Genomic DNA, 16056 nt, shown 5'->3' with positions numbered 1-16056 from the left:
CACAAAGAAATTCCGTTCTCTAAGTTCCTGTTGGGGAACATCGAGCTGATTCCCACTCCTAGTGACCCTACAGGACATCGTACATACAACAGCCCCATAGCGTTTCCTTGGCTGTAATCTTTATGGGAGCAGATCTCCAGGCCTTTTCTCTGGAGGAGCCGCTGGTGGGTTTGAACCGCTGACCTTTCAGTTAACAGCCAAGTGCTTTAACCATTGCACCACCAGGGCTCCTTCTCTAAACTCCTACACTTCTCAGAAGCATCGCTGACGAATTATACCAGGAAGAACTGAACGTGTACTCTTGCCTGGAGGCGCTGAGTCGAGAAGCAGCCTTGATTCCCAGCCCTGGTATGGGGCTTCAAATAGCGGGTATTTGGATACAACAGTCCTCATCTCTCCTAACTTTGTTGTTCCTGAGGACACAACAGCCTGGGTCCACTTTGCATTTCAGACCTGATGTTGGCCCTTTATATCTACGGCCCTGCTTTGCTTTGAGCCAATGGAAACAGTGCTTCAAACTCTGAAACTCCACCCTTCCCCAGTCCCAAAATATCGCCCCCTTTTCTTTGTTTGTGAGACATCCTGCACTTTCCTCTTTGCAGTGTCCCCTACTGCAGTGGGACAATGAACCTGACTTGGTCAGAGTGTGGGTCTGGCCCTGGTGGCCTTAGGCTGACTGGTCTGGGACAAACTCTTCAATGGATCCCCATTGTACTTTGTATTAAATCCACACTCCTTAACAGGCTGAAGTCCCCCAGGTGGTGCGAACGGTTAACACCTCGGCTGCTAACTGAGATGTTGGAGGTTCAAGTCCAACCAGAAGCACCTTGGAAGAAAGGCCTGGCTATTTACTTCCAAAAATCAGCCATCCGAAACCTTACGGAGCACAGTTCTACTCTGATACACACGGGTTGCAGTCAACTTGACAACTGGTTTTGGTCCCTATCAGCCTTCACAGGCCATGCATTGTCCACCCTCCAGGGCCATGATGCCATGTCTTTGGCCATTGACCATCTCCTCCAGCCCCATGTGATGCTGTTCCTCCATCACGGTCCGACTTATTCCAACACGCCAAACGCTCTCCCACTGTAGAGCCTTTCCAAACGCTGTTCCATCGTCTCCTGGGCCCCTGTTAATTCAGACCCAGTTATGTCTATAGGTGACTTTCTGGGTCACGCACAGCCACAAGACCACCTTCAGAGAGTAAAGGGACTTTCCTACCACTATAGAGGAAATTCAGGTAGAAGGAAGCCCATTCAAAAATGCCCAACGTTTCTGGGAAAATGTAGGTTAAAGGTGGCAAACAATTAAGGAACCTTCTATTTTTTTAGAAACATGGTTTTTAAAGGTTTAGGGAGATAGAAGGAAACTCCAGTTGAAGAACTAGTGGGTCCAAGAACAATTTCATCAGGAAATCTGTCCCTGGTCACTCGAGGTACAAAAGACTCCCTTCTCTGAATTTAAACCAATATCAAATATGCTCTTTAGATGCCTATTTTTGACAGTCAGGTCAGCAATATTACATTAAGGAAGTTAGAAGAAAAAAGTAAAACAAAGCTCAAGAGAATGGTTACCCTGGGAGGGAAGTGCCTGGGAGAAGGCAGGAGGGGGCTTCTAGGGTGCTAGCTGTGTGTTTCTTCACCTGGATCCTGGTGACACGGGTGGGCTCGTGTTGCGGATGTTCACTGAGCTGTGCCCCTAAGGCCTGAATGTCATAGTCCATAAAAACTTCACAGGAAAGAAAAGACATTTCAGCCACAAGAGGCTGCCAAGTGAAGACCAAGGCCATACCAAGATGGCTGAGAAAAGGGCTGTGTCTTCAGGGCATGGTCGGTCATGGGGGGTGACAGTGATGGATCTGCACAGATGCAAACAGGAAGCTTGAGTTCCAGTTCTAGCACTGTGACCTTGGATGGGTCTTTTCACCTAACTGGGAACCAATGACCTCATTTGTAAAATGAAGAGTGTTTTTTTTAATTTGGAGGACCACAGAGGGCTTTTCTAGCTATAGACCTGGAGGAAGGTGACTTGCTTCAACCTTCTCTGTGTTTAAATTTGGGCTACCTTTAATCTAGAGGGAGGAGCCTTGGTGGCACAGTGGTTAAGTGCTCAGCTGATAACTAAAAGTTCTGGGATTCAAGCCCACTAGCTGCTCCTAGGGAGAAAGATGTGGCAGTCTGCTTCCATAAAGATTACAGCCTTAGAAACCCTATGGGGGCAGTTCTACTGTGTCCTATAGGGTCACTGTGAGTCGGAATCTACTCAATGGCAGTGGGTTTGGTTTTGATTTTTAATCTATGATTATGATTATTATTATTATGTGCCTTCAAGTCAGTTCGACCCATAGTGACCCTGTATACAACAGAACAAAACACTGCCCAGTCCTGTGCCATCCTCACAATTGTTGCAGCCACTGTGTCCATCCATCTCCGTGAGGGTCTTCCTCTCTTTCACTGACCCTCTACTTTACCAAGCATGATATCTTTCTGCAGGGACTGATCCCTCCTGATAACATGTCCGATCTACATGAGACAAAGTCTCACCATCCTGCCTTCTAAGGAGTACTCTGGCTATAGTTCTTCCAAGATGGACTTGTTTGCTCTTCTGGGAGTCCACGATATATTCAATATTCTTCACCAACACCATAGTTCAAAGACATCTATTCTTCTTCGGTCTCCCTTATTCACTGTCCAGCTTTCACATGCACATGAGGTGACTGAAAATACCATGGCTTTTTCTAGAGGTAGAAAAAAAACCAATTCCAACTCCTGGCGACCCCATGTGTGTCAGAGCAGAACTGCACTCTGGAGGGTTTTCGATGGCTGTGGTCTTTTGGAAGCAGATCACCAGGCCTTTCTTCTGAGGAGCCTGTGGTGGATTTGAACCTCCAACCTTCTGGTTAGCAACCGAGCACATCTACTGTTTGCACCAGCCAGGGACTCCCCCTTTGATGATGCAGAGGAAGAAAAAGCAGAGGGATGTAATGTCACTGCATATTTGTGGCTGCCCTGGAACGCAGGACCCCTGACTTCTAAGCCACAAACAACATCTCTTGCTTTAAGTGATCACAACACAGAGAAGAAAAAAAAAAAAAAAAAAAAGGTGGGGTAAGGAGGAAGCAAGAATGTAGCTAGGGGAGACACGGACGGAAGTTAACGCAGGACTAAAGGGCAGGAAAGTTCCCCAGGTGTTTTACTTTGGCCACCTCAAAAACCACACTCCAGCGGCAAAGAGCCCCTGGTTTCTGAATTCCCCCGGCAGCTGTGGTTTCTGTGCGCTGCCTCACCCCTCACCAGCAGGGCTCAGGTTGTGGACTTCATGTCAAGAACAAGTCAAAGCGAATGTATGACTGTTCTTGAGTGAAGTTTCAATAGTTGTCTCTCATCTTTCCTTTCTTGCTGTTGTCAGTCTGGCAGTCCGAGGTCATGAAGCCTCACATTGTATCCGGTCCCTCCATGTATTCAATAATTACTTATTGGGCACCTGGGAGGAGCCTGGCTCTGGGCTGAGTGGTAGGCAGACACAGCAAACAGCAGACATTGTGTCTGGTTTCCTTTGAGGGGAAGGGGAAAATGAGCGTCATTTTTAAAAATGGTTTTAAAAAGAAATTCAAATTAAAAGAACAATTCCACTGAAGTCGCTTGTTGCTCTTGGAGGAAACAGCCCAGCCTGGGCTTTCAGCTGGCTTCTCAGGCAGCCGCTGTACGTGCGGGCTCCGAGCTGGGCCAGTTGTTCCAGAAAAGTCCACCTTTGGACTCCTTCGGAAGACTCACCAGGCTTCCTTCTGGTGTTTGCAGGCAGCGCCTTATTGGGGCAGCTGTTCTGTGTAACAGCTGTCTAGCTCTGTGCCTCACAGCACAGGGAGTTAGACAATCTAAAGTTCTCAAAATCGTTTCAAGAATCAACACCTTCCTGTTTGAAGGAAACCTTGGAAGTTGGCGTGAGGCCCGAGGGGCTAGATGCCTGTTCTGGGGCCCCACAGCACTTCCATCATGGGGAGCGGCCTTTCTCTGGACACAGATGTTAGCACGACCTCTGCCCAGTGCTGTGGACAGGTGGGATGTGTCATTTCAGAGGAAAGCAAAGGGTCTGATGGCAGGAAATGCCAGCAGTGAGCGAAGGCCATGCAATCTGTTCTGCATTCGTAACACCTCCTGAAGGCCAGGGCTTTGGGGAAAAGGACACATCGTTTCCCCTCTCTTCTCTTAATTCCTCTCCTTTCAAAAATGTTTTCCTTCTGCATTTACTGAGCGCTTCTTTTCCTTTAAACTGGTATTAAAAAAAATTATAGATGTAATATATATTCAATATAACAGTCAGCCAGATTTCCTATTATTGGTTCTTCACCCACTTATTGAGTACCCCATGCCAGGCACAGCCCTGGGTGCTGGGGACATATGACTGAAAAAAAGGAAAGGTTCCTGCCTAACTCCTCCTTTGACATTCTCCTTAACCAATGCCACTTCCCAAGGGTAACCACTGGTAGCAGCTGGGTGTGTGTTCTTCTAGATCTTTCTCCACGTGTGAACACACGCACACACACACACACAATTTTTTTTGCTGTTGTTAGTTTTTATTTAAATGCCTCTCTTTATAACTACCTTAGATATCTGCCCCCATCCCCCAGCTGCACAGGAGTTTGTTGTTGGGATATTGGTTACATAAATGACCAGAGATGTGGTCAAATCAATGTGAAATTTTGCACTACAGATTAGGAAGTAAACACAAGTAAGCCCGTCGTACCTTGCTTACTGGCTAACCTGCCCCTGTCTGTAGCAATTCTAGAACTACAATTTCTGGGTCAAGGGAATACACATTTTAAATCTGACCAGCTGCTCTGCGGGAGAAAGATGTGGTAGTCTGCTTGCATAAAGATTACAGCCTTGGAAACCCTATAGGGCAGTTCTGCTTTGTCCTGTAGAGTCACTATGAGTTGGAATTGACTTGACGGCAGTGGGTTTGTTCATCACTATAGGAGCCCTGGAGGTGCAATGGTTAAGTGTTCGGCTGAAATGTTGGCAGTTCAAACCTACGCAATGGCTCTGAGGGAGAAAAGACCTGGTGATCTGCTCCTGTGTAGATTAAAACAAAACAAACCCATTGCTGTCAAGTTGATTCTGACTCATAGAGACCCTATAGGACAGAGTAGAACTGCCCTGTAGGGTTTCCTAGGAGTAGCTGGTGAACTCAAACTGCCAACCTCTTGGTTAGCAGCTGAACTCTTAACCACTGTACCACCAGGACTCCTGTAAAGATTACAGCCTAGGAAACCCTATGGGCAGCTCTACTCTGTCCTATAGGGTCACTGGGAGTCCGAATTGACTTGAAGGTTCTCGGCAACAACAACAAAAACATCCTTCACTTGTAGTCCTGGTGTTGCTCCACAGCACACAGCTCCATCAAGCTTTCAGCTCCCTGCAAAGCGTGGCGTGCCTTGGAGAGCCAGGGTTCACCGGAGAGCTGAGAGCAACAATGACCACTGAAATGGGGGCCACTGGGCTCCCTGCCCCAGTCAAGCACACAGCTCACCCAATCACACCAACCCCAAATGGGATCTGGTTCCTGTCTGGCATATTTGGCTCTCCCAGTAGACACCACTGGGAGATATTTCCATAGCCCTTGACCCATCTATTTCATTTGGAAATATGCTTACCTCTTTGTGAAAGCTTGGAGTCTTTTCACAGACAATTCTGGCGCTGGGAGGTGGGTCAGGGAATTCATAGACTTGGGCAGTGGATGGTGGGGGGACCTCAACCCAGCTCCTCATGTGCTCGTATACGGGGCCTGGAAGTGGAGGGGACAGCAGCGAGGCCATCTGGTGGGCTTCCTCTGAGCTGGCCAGAGCTGTTTCTGGGCCTCCCAGGAGAGGGGGGAAGGGCCTGTCTGCAGGGGCTCCTGAGAGCACTTGGAGTCGGTTGGCAGGGGCCAGGCCTTGCCTGCCGCGGAGCACACACTTCCACCAGCCCTCGCTTTCTGGCACATTTTGCTCCAGAATGGTCAAGATGTCTCCCCTGCAGAATGCTAGTTCGTCAACGCAGTCGGGTTGGTTGTCATAAAGTGCCTTGGCCAAGAGTGCCTGGGGGGGAGGGGAGAAGAGGTTTTGTTATTACCATCGTTAACGACCAAAAATGAGCTCTCGTCTGGTTGACTACAACTCATGGTGACCCCATGCGTGTCAGAGTAGAAGTGTGTTCCGTAGGGTTTTCAATGGCTGATTTTTCAGCAGTAGATTGCCAGCCTTTCTTCTGAGGTGCCTCTAGGTGGACACGAACCTCCAACTTTTAGGTTAGCAGCTGAGCATGTTAACTGTTCACACCACTCAAGGACTGCACACCAACACTGACCAAAAACCAAACCCATTGCCGTCAAGTCAATTCCATCTAATAGTGATCCTATAGGACAGAGTAGAACTGCCCCATAGGGTTTCCAAGGAGCTAGTTGGTGGATTTGAACTGCCAACCTTCTGGTTAGCAGCCAAGCTCTTAACCACTGCCCCACTGGGGCTCCACAGCAACACTACTCAGTTACAAATATTAGAGCAAACTCACAGCTGCCTTGCATTTCCTTCCTTCAGCCCAGAGGCCCTTGCCTCTACTATCTGCCTGATATATTCTTACCCCATCTTTGGAGTCTCAGCCTAAATATCCCAACCTCAGGGAAGACTCACTCCACTCTACAACCCTTCCATAGCTCCCCAGTACACTTTAGATGAAGCCCAAACCCTGCCCAAACCTTCGAGGCCCTGTATGAGTTTCCTCCCGCCTACATCTTCGGCCTCATGGGTATCGCTTCCTCATCAGCCTCTGGGAGCGCCATGCTTTCTGAGGGCCTGAGTCCTCCTCACAGGCTGTTCCCTCTATCCCAAACAGTCGGCCACCTTTCACCCAGTGAAATCCCACTAGCCTTCCCAGGCTCATCTTAAACATCACTTCCTTAGAAAAGAATTCCCAACATCCACCCCCAGGCTCAACTGCTTCCCCCTGTTTTTTTGTTCAACACCTTTCCATGTCAGTAAGTAGCACGTTTCTATTCTTTCATTAAGTGACAATCACCTACTCGGTGTCTGTCTCTCCGGTTAGAACCTAAGTTCCAGGAGAGCAGGACCCCCACCTCCCTTGCTCTCTGCTGCATCCCCAGGGCAGCACTAGTACATGTTTATTAAGTACCTGTTGGGTTAATGGATGGATAGAGTACAGGTACAAAGGTGAGTAATGCAATACCTCCATTTTCAAGTCTTGGGAGGTAAAAAGGCACACGGCATCTAGGTAATCCAGGTGCTGTTGAGTTGATTCCAACTCATGATGGCCCCATGTATGTCAGAGTAGAGCTGTGCTCCATAGGGTTTTCAGTGGCTGATTTTTTAGAAGTAGATTGCCAGGCCTTTCTTCCGAGGTACCTTTGGGTAGAACTGAACCTCCAACCTTTTGGTGAGCAGCCGAGCACATTCACCCAGGGACTCCAGCACCAAAGTAAGAGCTCCTATTTCTAGAGTTGGGTGAGAAGGTCATGGAAAATTTCTTTGGCTCTCTGCCCACCCTCTTAGTGGCCTTCAGTAAGAATGACTACCAATTTGTCCAGAAGATGGACCTCGAGGCCTGAGTCGTCTCACACTGAATGATTATCCCTTGATTGTGTTTACAGTCAGTTTCACATGCATGTGGGTGGCCAACTCAGAGATTCCAGCAGAGATGGAGCATTCAGAGGGAATAGAGTTTTAGAATCTTAGAGATTATTGATTAGAAGTCAAGACTTAGTGAAATTACACTCTAATTTGTAGATTTTTGTCCCAGTAAAGATGCAGATAATTTCCATTCAGTGGTAAGAGGTAACGCCAAAGTTATGGTTTATTATCCTGTAGCCTTTTAGCTACTTTTGCATCCAACCCTGCCATCACATCCTAATATTCTTTTATCACATTGCCTCTAAATGCCGGGGCCTCAAATGCTTTTCGAACTGATCTTAACATGTTACTGATTCTCTCCTTACTTAATCAGTTGAATAAAATCTTTGACATACGTTCATTTTATATTTGCATGAGAGTCGCAATTTTGCCTTTCGGAAATTATATTTAAACAATTTACATTGGGGAGGAAAGGCAAAATGAAAACACCATCTTCGACCAGTCACCACAATTTCCATGGAATACATTTTGATCAAAGATTCTCTAGAAGAATGCTGATCAAAATAGGGGAAATGCAGAACAAAATTTCACATTTTTATGGAATCCAGATTTTCTGGAGTCATTATGGCTGGATGAACCCCCAAAACTATTGCCCTGAGATGATCTTTAAACCTTAAACCCAAAATATCTCCTGAAGTCTTCGTTAAACCAAACAATAGTTTAGCTTGATTAGTAAAGAATATCTGCCTTGAGCATTATGCTCTTTTAAGAACTATTTAGATGGGATCGAATTGACCTCAGCGACTCAAAAGACTAGATAGGAAACTTATGGGGCAGTGAGGCTATGTTAGTGGGGGAGAAAAACTTAGAAAAGGAGGGTGAGAATGGTTGCACAACTTGAAAAATGTAATCAGTGTCACTGAATTGTACGTGTAGAAATGGTTGAATTGGTGTATGTTCTCTGTGTATATTCTCAACAATAGCAAAAAATAAAATAAAAAGCCATAGGGAAAAGAAAGTGGTCTTAAGAGGAAAAGCTCGTCATCTGAAATATGCTTGCATCTGTCTAGAAATCAGATAAGCAAGTGTCTTCAGACAGAGCAAGAGCAGCTGCTGCAATATGGCAGCTGCTCTGGTGTGACCCAAGTGGCAGCAGCTCAGCAGGTGGATTTGCCTGTTGTGAATGGCAGAGACATTTCCCCAGAGAGCACGGGCCTTTATAGCCATCCTTCCCTTTGGGTGCCCAAAGCTGTCCAAGATGGACCGTAACAGGCTTCATTCTTGAGAGAGGTTTGCTTAGCACTTGCGTCCTGTTTTTCTTGGTGTGGCTGCCCACACCTACAAAGGACGTAAGCTCCCAGCAGGAGAAAATCCTAAATATTTTGCTTTTACACTATTCCCTTTGCTATGGTATTTCATTACAATCGAGAGGGAGCATCCCTGGACATTCTTGTGTAAACCTTGACTGTCTCAAGAGTCTTCATAGCAGAGACCATCAAAGTTTGTTTTACAAAAGAAGAATCAAATGCACATGGGAAGTCTTGGGGGAATTTCCAACCCAGAAGGATGGGAAAGCAATGACCTAGTATTGAATAGGGCCTGTTTTGGGTTGGGTACACTGAAGCTAGTATGTCATTTAATCCTCAGAAGCCTTGGAGGTAGCTTTTCTCATCCCCATTGTACAGATGAGGAAACTGAGGATCGGGGAATCAAGTGACTTGTCCAAGCTCACCTGGGCTCTAACTGGTCTGCTCACATCCACTCTTGCACCCTTCCCCCTGTGATCTCCGTACAGCAGCCAGAATGATATTTTACACACATGGGTCAGATCGCGTTGGCTTGTTGTTGGAAAGACCTCCAATGGTGTGAAACCGCATGTAGGTAAAACCGAAGCTCTTCACTGCGGCTTCAGGCCCCTCGTTAATTTCACTCCCGCCATATTGGCTTTCTCACTTTCCTTAGAGGCGCTAAGCCAGCTCCCACCTCAGGGCCTTTGCCTTTGCTGTCGCTTCTGCCTGGGATGCTCTTCCCCCCAGATCTCTGCATGGCTGGCTCCTTCCCATCTTTAGGTCTCAGCTAAGAGTCACCTCCTGGAGAGATTGTCCCTGACCATCCTATCCACAGCAGCTAGTTCATCACTAGGCTCCTTTCCCTCATCATGGCAAGACTTGGAGAGGATGAGCCCGAGGCATGTTGAAGGAGTCCAGTTGGAGCAAGTCAGGCTTTTACGGACGGGCTGGCCTCGGGGGAGAATGAGAAACAGCAGCAGCAGCAGACAGGCACTGTGCACTTCCACGTCCGGGCCTGAGCTCACCTCTTTAAAGACAACAGCATATGTTCATATTTTTGTTCCTGGTGGGCACGCAGGGAGTTGGATTCTGGGTACAATGGAAGCGAGATCCTTAAGCAATGTCCAAAAAGGCCATTTCACCCAAATGTCCATCTTCATACAACAGCCGGCCAGACCCGTTGCCATCCAGTCGATTCCAACTCATAGTGACCCTGTAGGACAGAGTAGAACTGCCCCGTAGAGTGTCCAAGGAGCGCCTGGTGGATGTGAACTGCTGACCTTTTGGTTAGCAGCTGTAGCACTTAACCACTATGCCACCAGAGTTTCCAAGGAGAAGGGAAGTAAGAGAGTAATAAGCATTTGGAAGGAAGAAGGGGGAGGAGCTTGGAGAAACAAAGGCAAAGAACAAGGAATGCCTGCTTATCATAGGGATAACTTTGTTGGTGAAACCTTTAAACAATTGCTGGAATGCAGTGTGCTGATCTGTATTAGGGGATCGGGGGTGGGGAGGTGGATACTGATGGTTCAGTGGCAGAATTCTCACCTTCCACACGGGAGACCCCAGTTCGATTCCCGGCCAGTGCACCTCATATGCAGCCACCACCTGTCTGTCAGTGGAGGCTTGTGTGTTGCTGGGATGCTGAACAGGTTTCAGCAGAACTTCCAGACTAAGACAGACTAGGAAGAAAGGCCTGGTGATCTACTTTCAAAAACCAGCCAATTATATAAATTTTTGAATGAGAAACTGATTTGTGCTGTAAACTTTTACCTAAAGCATAATAAAATAAAAAAAAAAATCAGCCAATGGAAACCCTATGGATCACAACGGTCTGATCCTGTTGTACACAGGGTCACCATGATTTGGGGGCCACTTGGCAGCAGCTGCCAACAACGACAATCTATATTCAATCAGCAATGAGCTGTAGGAGCACAGAGAAAGGAGTAAGTAGCTGTAGTTGGAGGAATCATTCACTCATATATTCATTCATTCATTCACAAAGACTGTATTGAGAACCGACTTATCTGCTGGAGATACCCTGATGAACAGAGCAGTGTCTGACCTCCTGGCATTTCCTTTCTAGTGGGGGAGACAAACTTCAGCCAAATATTTGCAGAAATAAATGTAGGGCTTATACTTGTCCTAAGTGCTATGGTGTTGCAAACACAGGAAGTCCTGAGAAATTATGAGTCTTGCTGGGAAGTGAAGGAGGAAGAGGGCTTCAGGGATGTTTCCCTGAGAAAGTGTCTGTGGAGGCTGAGACTTGGGGGTAAGAGTTAGTTGGATCAAGAGTGTGGGAGAGAGCCCTCAGGCAGAGGAAGAACAACGTGTGAAGGCCAGTGTGTGTGTGTGTGTGCGTGTGTGCGCGTGTTTGTGCCTGCCCATAGTGTGTGGTGAGTTGGAGGAACTGAAAACTGATCAGGCTGGCTGGAGAGAAGTAAACCCAGGGTCTGGGTCCTGATTTAGACATAGATCTGTTTACATCTGGTTGCTGGGTGGAAAATAGATTGAAGGGGTCAAATGTGAAGCCAAAGAGGCAAACCAAAGCCAGTTGCCCAGGCCAGGTGGGAAATGCTCATGGCTGGACGAGGTGGAGGTGGACTTGGGATGGTGGTAGACAGAGGTTGATAAAGGAGTGGTGTAGACTTTGGGGTAGGCCTTGAAAGAAGAGCAGAATTATATCCACCAGAGAAGGAAGGGGGGTCTCACTATGAATGGGCAGGTAGGTAAGTAGGAGACAGAGAAAGCTCGGCTTGTGTGTTTCCTTTCCTCTGCAGTGGCGAAGGACCCGTCATCACTGATTACGGGTCTAAGCAAAACCAGCTGCGACGACCCTGTAGAAATGCCACCTGCTGCAGCTCCACGATCCCTATTGTCGTTGGGTGTCATCAAGTCCGTTTTAACTAATAGTGACCCCATGTGACAGAGTAAAACTTCCCCATGGGGTTTTCTCGGCTGTAATCTTTATGGGAGCAGATTGCCAGGTCTTTCTCCCACGGAGCAGCTGGTAGGTTTGAACCCCGATCTTTTGGTTTGCAGCCAAGTGCTTAACCACTCTGCAACCAGGGCTGCTTTGTGTCAGAAATGACTCGACGCCAATGGGGTATTTTTTGATCCCTATTACTAGGATGGAAATCCCCTCTCTAGGTTGAGAGGGTGGGTAGAGTTCCTCAGTGACAGCACCCACTCCGTCTCTCCAGCAGCCCAGCTTGCCTCTGCTTTACTTTCCATTTTCATCTTTTTTCAGTTGACATGATAGGGCAAAGCTGTAGAAGCTCAGTGTTAAAGCTGCATGGGGTGGGTGGGAGGAGAGTTCAGTGTTAAAGCTGTATGGGGTCGATGGGAGGAGACATTACTTGCTCTGGTGGCCCTAATTTGGAGCTCTGAGGCACCTGAGACTAGGAGAGGTTAAATGACCTGCCCAAGGTCACACAGTAGCAGGTAGGGGAGGAGGGACTCAAACTTGGGTTGGTTTGACTCGGAAGCTGGCTATTGCCAATGTACCACATTGCCTCCCCAAGTTGAAGTCAATGTCCTACTGTAATCTGCTGACTTCTAAGTCTAAATGCATGTAAATTTAGAGGGAACTGGTTTAAGGGCATCTACAGGGCAGGAGTAGCAAACATAAATGGTTATAAGAACTGAGCAAAATTACACATAAGTGAGGTGGGCTGGGTATAAGATATTTGGGAGTGGTGGAGATCATGCCATGCTCAGGCAGCTTTTTTTTAAGGCCCAGTTTAAAATGCAAGTCCTTCCATAAAATCTCCCCTGATTTTACTTAACTGAAAGTGGTCCCAGGCTTGCCTGTACTGTCATATACTTTTTTTTTTAATTGTGCTTTAAGTGAAAGTTTACAATTCAAGTCAGTCTCTCATACAAAAGCTTATACACGCCCTGCTATGTAACCCTAGCTGCTCTCCCCCTAATGTGACAGCACACTCCTCCTCTCCATTCAGCCAGCTCCTGTCCCCCTCTGGCTTCTCATGTCGCCTCCAGACAGGAGCTGCCCACATAGTCTCATGTGTCTACTTGGGCCAAGATGCTCACTTCAGACAGATTTTAAAATAGTACTCCTTGGGCCGAGTGAAGCACTCTGCTGCTGAGTACAGCCCAGTGCTGGGCTCTTAGAGCCCCCTCCCTACTGAGCATTCTGCACAATGCAGGCTCCTCTAGAAGGCACTCTTTGCCCTGAAGCCCCCCGCCTGGGTTGCCTAAGACTGTGTCCAAGCTGCATCCCAGTTTGAGGCTCTCCTTGCCCTACCCTGCTTCCTTCCTCCTTTCCTTTCACAGGGGTCAGATCAGCATCATGGCCCAACCCTGCTTCCTCCTCCTTTTATCTTTCACACCTATACCCCCCCTCCCCAGCAAAACAAAACAGTAACAAAACTCTTGGACTCCTAAAAAAAAGTAGCCAGGGGATAGAAGCATAGAGGTCACGGACCAATTTCCATCGAGGCAATATCATTAATCTCCTCGGAAAGGTAAATCATAGCATGAGGTCACCAGGCCACAGCCAGGCAGGAAATAATTAAATGCCCAAAACAATTTATGGAGATCGCCAATGTGGAAGGAATCCCGAGGTGGGAGAAACCAGTACAGGCGAGTAGTCACTGGGCCCTGCTCTGTACAGAGCCGTACAGCTCCATCATCAACCAGAAGGGTGCGTTCCTGTCCCTAAAATCCTTCTTGGAAAATGTCTGTGTTTAACATTTTTCCCTTCTAACTTTCAGGAATTCTTAGTTAGTTCAAAGGGAAGGTGATGGAATTGTTCAAACTTCCCCTCTGAGGGGCATGAGGGAATAATTGTTGTTGGTTTCTACTTTTGAGTCAATTCCGACTCATAGCTACCCGTGTTACAGAGAAGAATTGCCCCCGCAGGGTTTTCTTTGTCATAATCTTTATTGGAAGGAGCCCTGGTGGTGCAGTGGTTAAGCACTTGGTTGCTAACCAAAAGGTTGGCAGTTCGAAACCACCAGGCACTCCACGGTTGAGTTGATTCCAACTCATACTGACTCTATAGGACAGAGTAGGGTTTCCAAGGCTGTAAATCTTTACGGAAGCAGACTGCCACATATTTCTCCCCTGGAGAGACTGGTGGGTTCAAACTGCTGACCTTCTGGTTAGCAGCTGAGCACTTTAACCACTGTACCACCAGGGCTCCTCGACAAAGATTACAGCCTAGGAAACCTTACGGGGCAACTCTACTCTGTCCTATAGGGTTACCAGGCATCGGAATCTACTCCATGGCAATGGGTTTTGGTAATCTTTGCTGGAGTAGATCTCCAGGTCATTCTCCCCTAGAGCCACTGGATGGGTCAGTTAGTAGTCGAGCACTTAACTGTTGCACCAGCAGGGCTCCTTGAGAAAATAATTCGCTATACATAAACCACATTTTTTAAAAGCATAGGCTGTAAATATGACAAAGCCTTTGATGCATGGGAAACATGAATCCTGGTCCTCCTGAAAGGCTCCCTGCACGTAGGGACTTGTGCTTCGTGATCAGTGGACTGTTCTCTAGGATTCCCTATGTGGGAGCTGGGCACACGCTCAGCACGTCAGGCGTGGAAGCCGAGGGGAGGAGGCTCTTTGATCATCTTTAAAGATGAATGTCTTTGGGAGGACTTTACATTAAGTAAATACAAAGACAGGCTTGGAGAGATCAAAGCAGAGAGAACAGTGTTATCTGTTGGCTCTCGAGTGTTTATTTTCCATCATTTTTCTAACGCACATATGTGAAGGAAAAAAGAAAGAAAATTTCTAAGAACATAGGAAAAATCCCCTCACCACCTCCATTTTTCCCACCCACATTCTCCAAAAAGGGAAGAAGAGGGAGAGGAGGAGGGAGGCCTGAGGAAGTAGCAAAGCATCTACGTTAGACTTCTTTTGTGAGATTGTTTTGATGGGTAACGTCTTTCTCAAAAGAAACATGGCAGAGGAGAAAAGAATGATCTAGAAAGGGTCCCCACTTTGCAACCACCCACATAACAACATAGACTTCTTACAGACTGTGTGTGTTAGCTAATATTATTTTTCTGTAATTAAAGAAAGAAATTCTCTTTAAGCTTTCAGATGCGCAGTAACCCTTAACGGAACCCGTCAGTTTGTAGGCCAGTGGCACTCCAAGAAGCCAGGAACCACGTTGGGTTTTTTGCCTACTGTTTAGCCAGTGCCCGCTAGCTAATATGGCTAGCTTATGTGTTTTGAACTCTGTGCAGGCACCGTGATAAGTAATTTGCATGCATTATCTCACTTGATCTTCATAGTCCTGCGAAGCCTGGTGAAGCATTCGAACTGTAGTGTTGGCAGATTATTGGATATATCATGGACTACCAAAAGAAGAGCCCTCGTGGTGCAACGGTTGAGCACTCAGCTGCAAACCGAAAGGTTGGTGGTTCAAACCCACCCAGCCTTTCTGAGGGAGAAAGACCTGGTGATCTGCTCCCATAAAAATTACAGCCTAGAAAACCCTATGCGGCAGTTCTACTGTGTCACACGGGGTCACTATGAGTTGAAATTGACTCAAAGGTACCTAACGATAACAACCAAAAGAATGAACAAATCAGTTCTAGAAGAAATACAACCAGAACGTTCCTTCAAAGCGAGGATGGTGAGACTTCAGCTCCATTACTTTGATCACTTTATCAAGACAGATCAGTCACCAGAAAAGCACATTCTGTTTGGTAGAGGGTCAGCGAAAACAAGGGAAACCTTGAGTGAGATGGCTTGACACAATAGTCACAACGATGCGCTCGAGCAGAGCAGCGGTCATGACGATGGCACAGGACCAGGCAACGTCCCCTTCTGTTGTACACAAGGTCACCATGAGTCAGAGCCAACTCGATGGCTACTAAGTACAACATGAAGCAGAGACTGCTACTAAGATCTCATTTAAGAGTTGAGGAAGCTAAACACAGAAAGGATGAGTAAGTGGTCTGGTCGCTAAGCAAGGAAGCAAGGGGCAGAGCTAAGATGAACCAGAGGCAGTTTTGGGTCTAGAGTCTGCCCTTCCACCTGACGAGGTTACTGCTTAGCCCAGAGTCCTTCGAAAGATGGCGTGTGCATCTCAGTGGATATTTGGCTGGTGAATGACAAAGTATGCCTCCAGATAGACGGATAGAAAACTGGGTAAGTTGTGTGGTTTTC

General features: G+C 47.1%; 1 protein-coding gene across 6 annotated transcripts in view; it reads right to left on the bottom strand.

Moving 5' to 3' along the window:
• Positions 1-16056, bottom strand: part of CASS4 (Cas scaffold protein family member 4) — a 47023-nt gene that overhangs the window by 17916 nt on the left and 13051 nt on the right. For all 6 annotated transcript variants that reach the window (XM_064276236.1, XM_064276232.1, XM_064276233.1 and 3 more), the window contains exon 2: positions 5654-6076. In XM_064276236.1, the coding sequence (XP_064132306.1) occupies positions 5654-6076 (423 nt within the window). The remainder of the gene's footprint in view (positions 1-5653; positions 6077-16056) is intronic.

Source organism: Loxodonta africana, chromosome 24 (genome assembly GCF_030014295.1).
Source record: "Loxodonta africana isolate mLoxAfr1 chromosome 24, mLoxAfr1.hap2, whole genome shotgun sequence".
Classification (NCBI taxonomy): Eukaryota; Metazoa; Chordata; class Mammalia; order Proboscidea; family Elephantidae; genus Loxodonta; species Loxodonta africana.
This window is presented reverse-complemented; position numbering and strand designations above follow the sequence as displayed.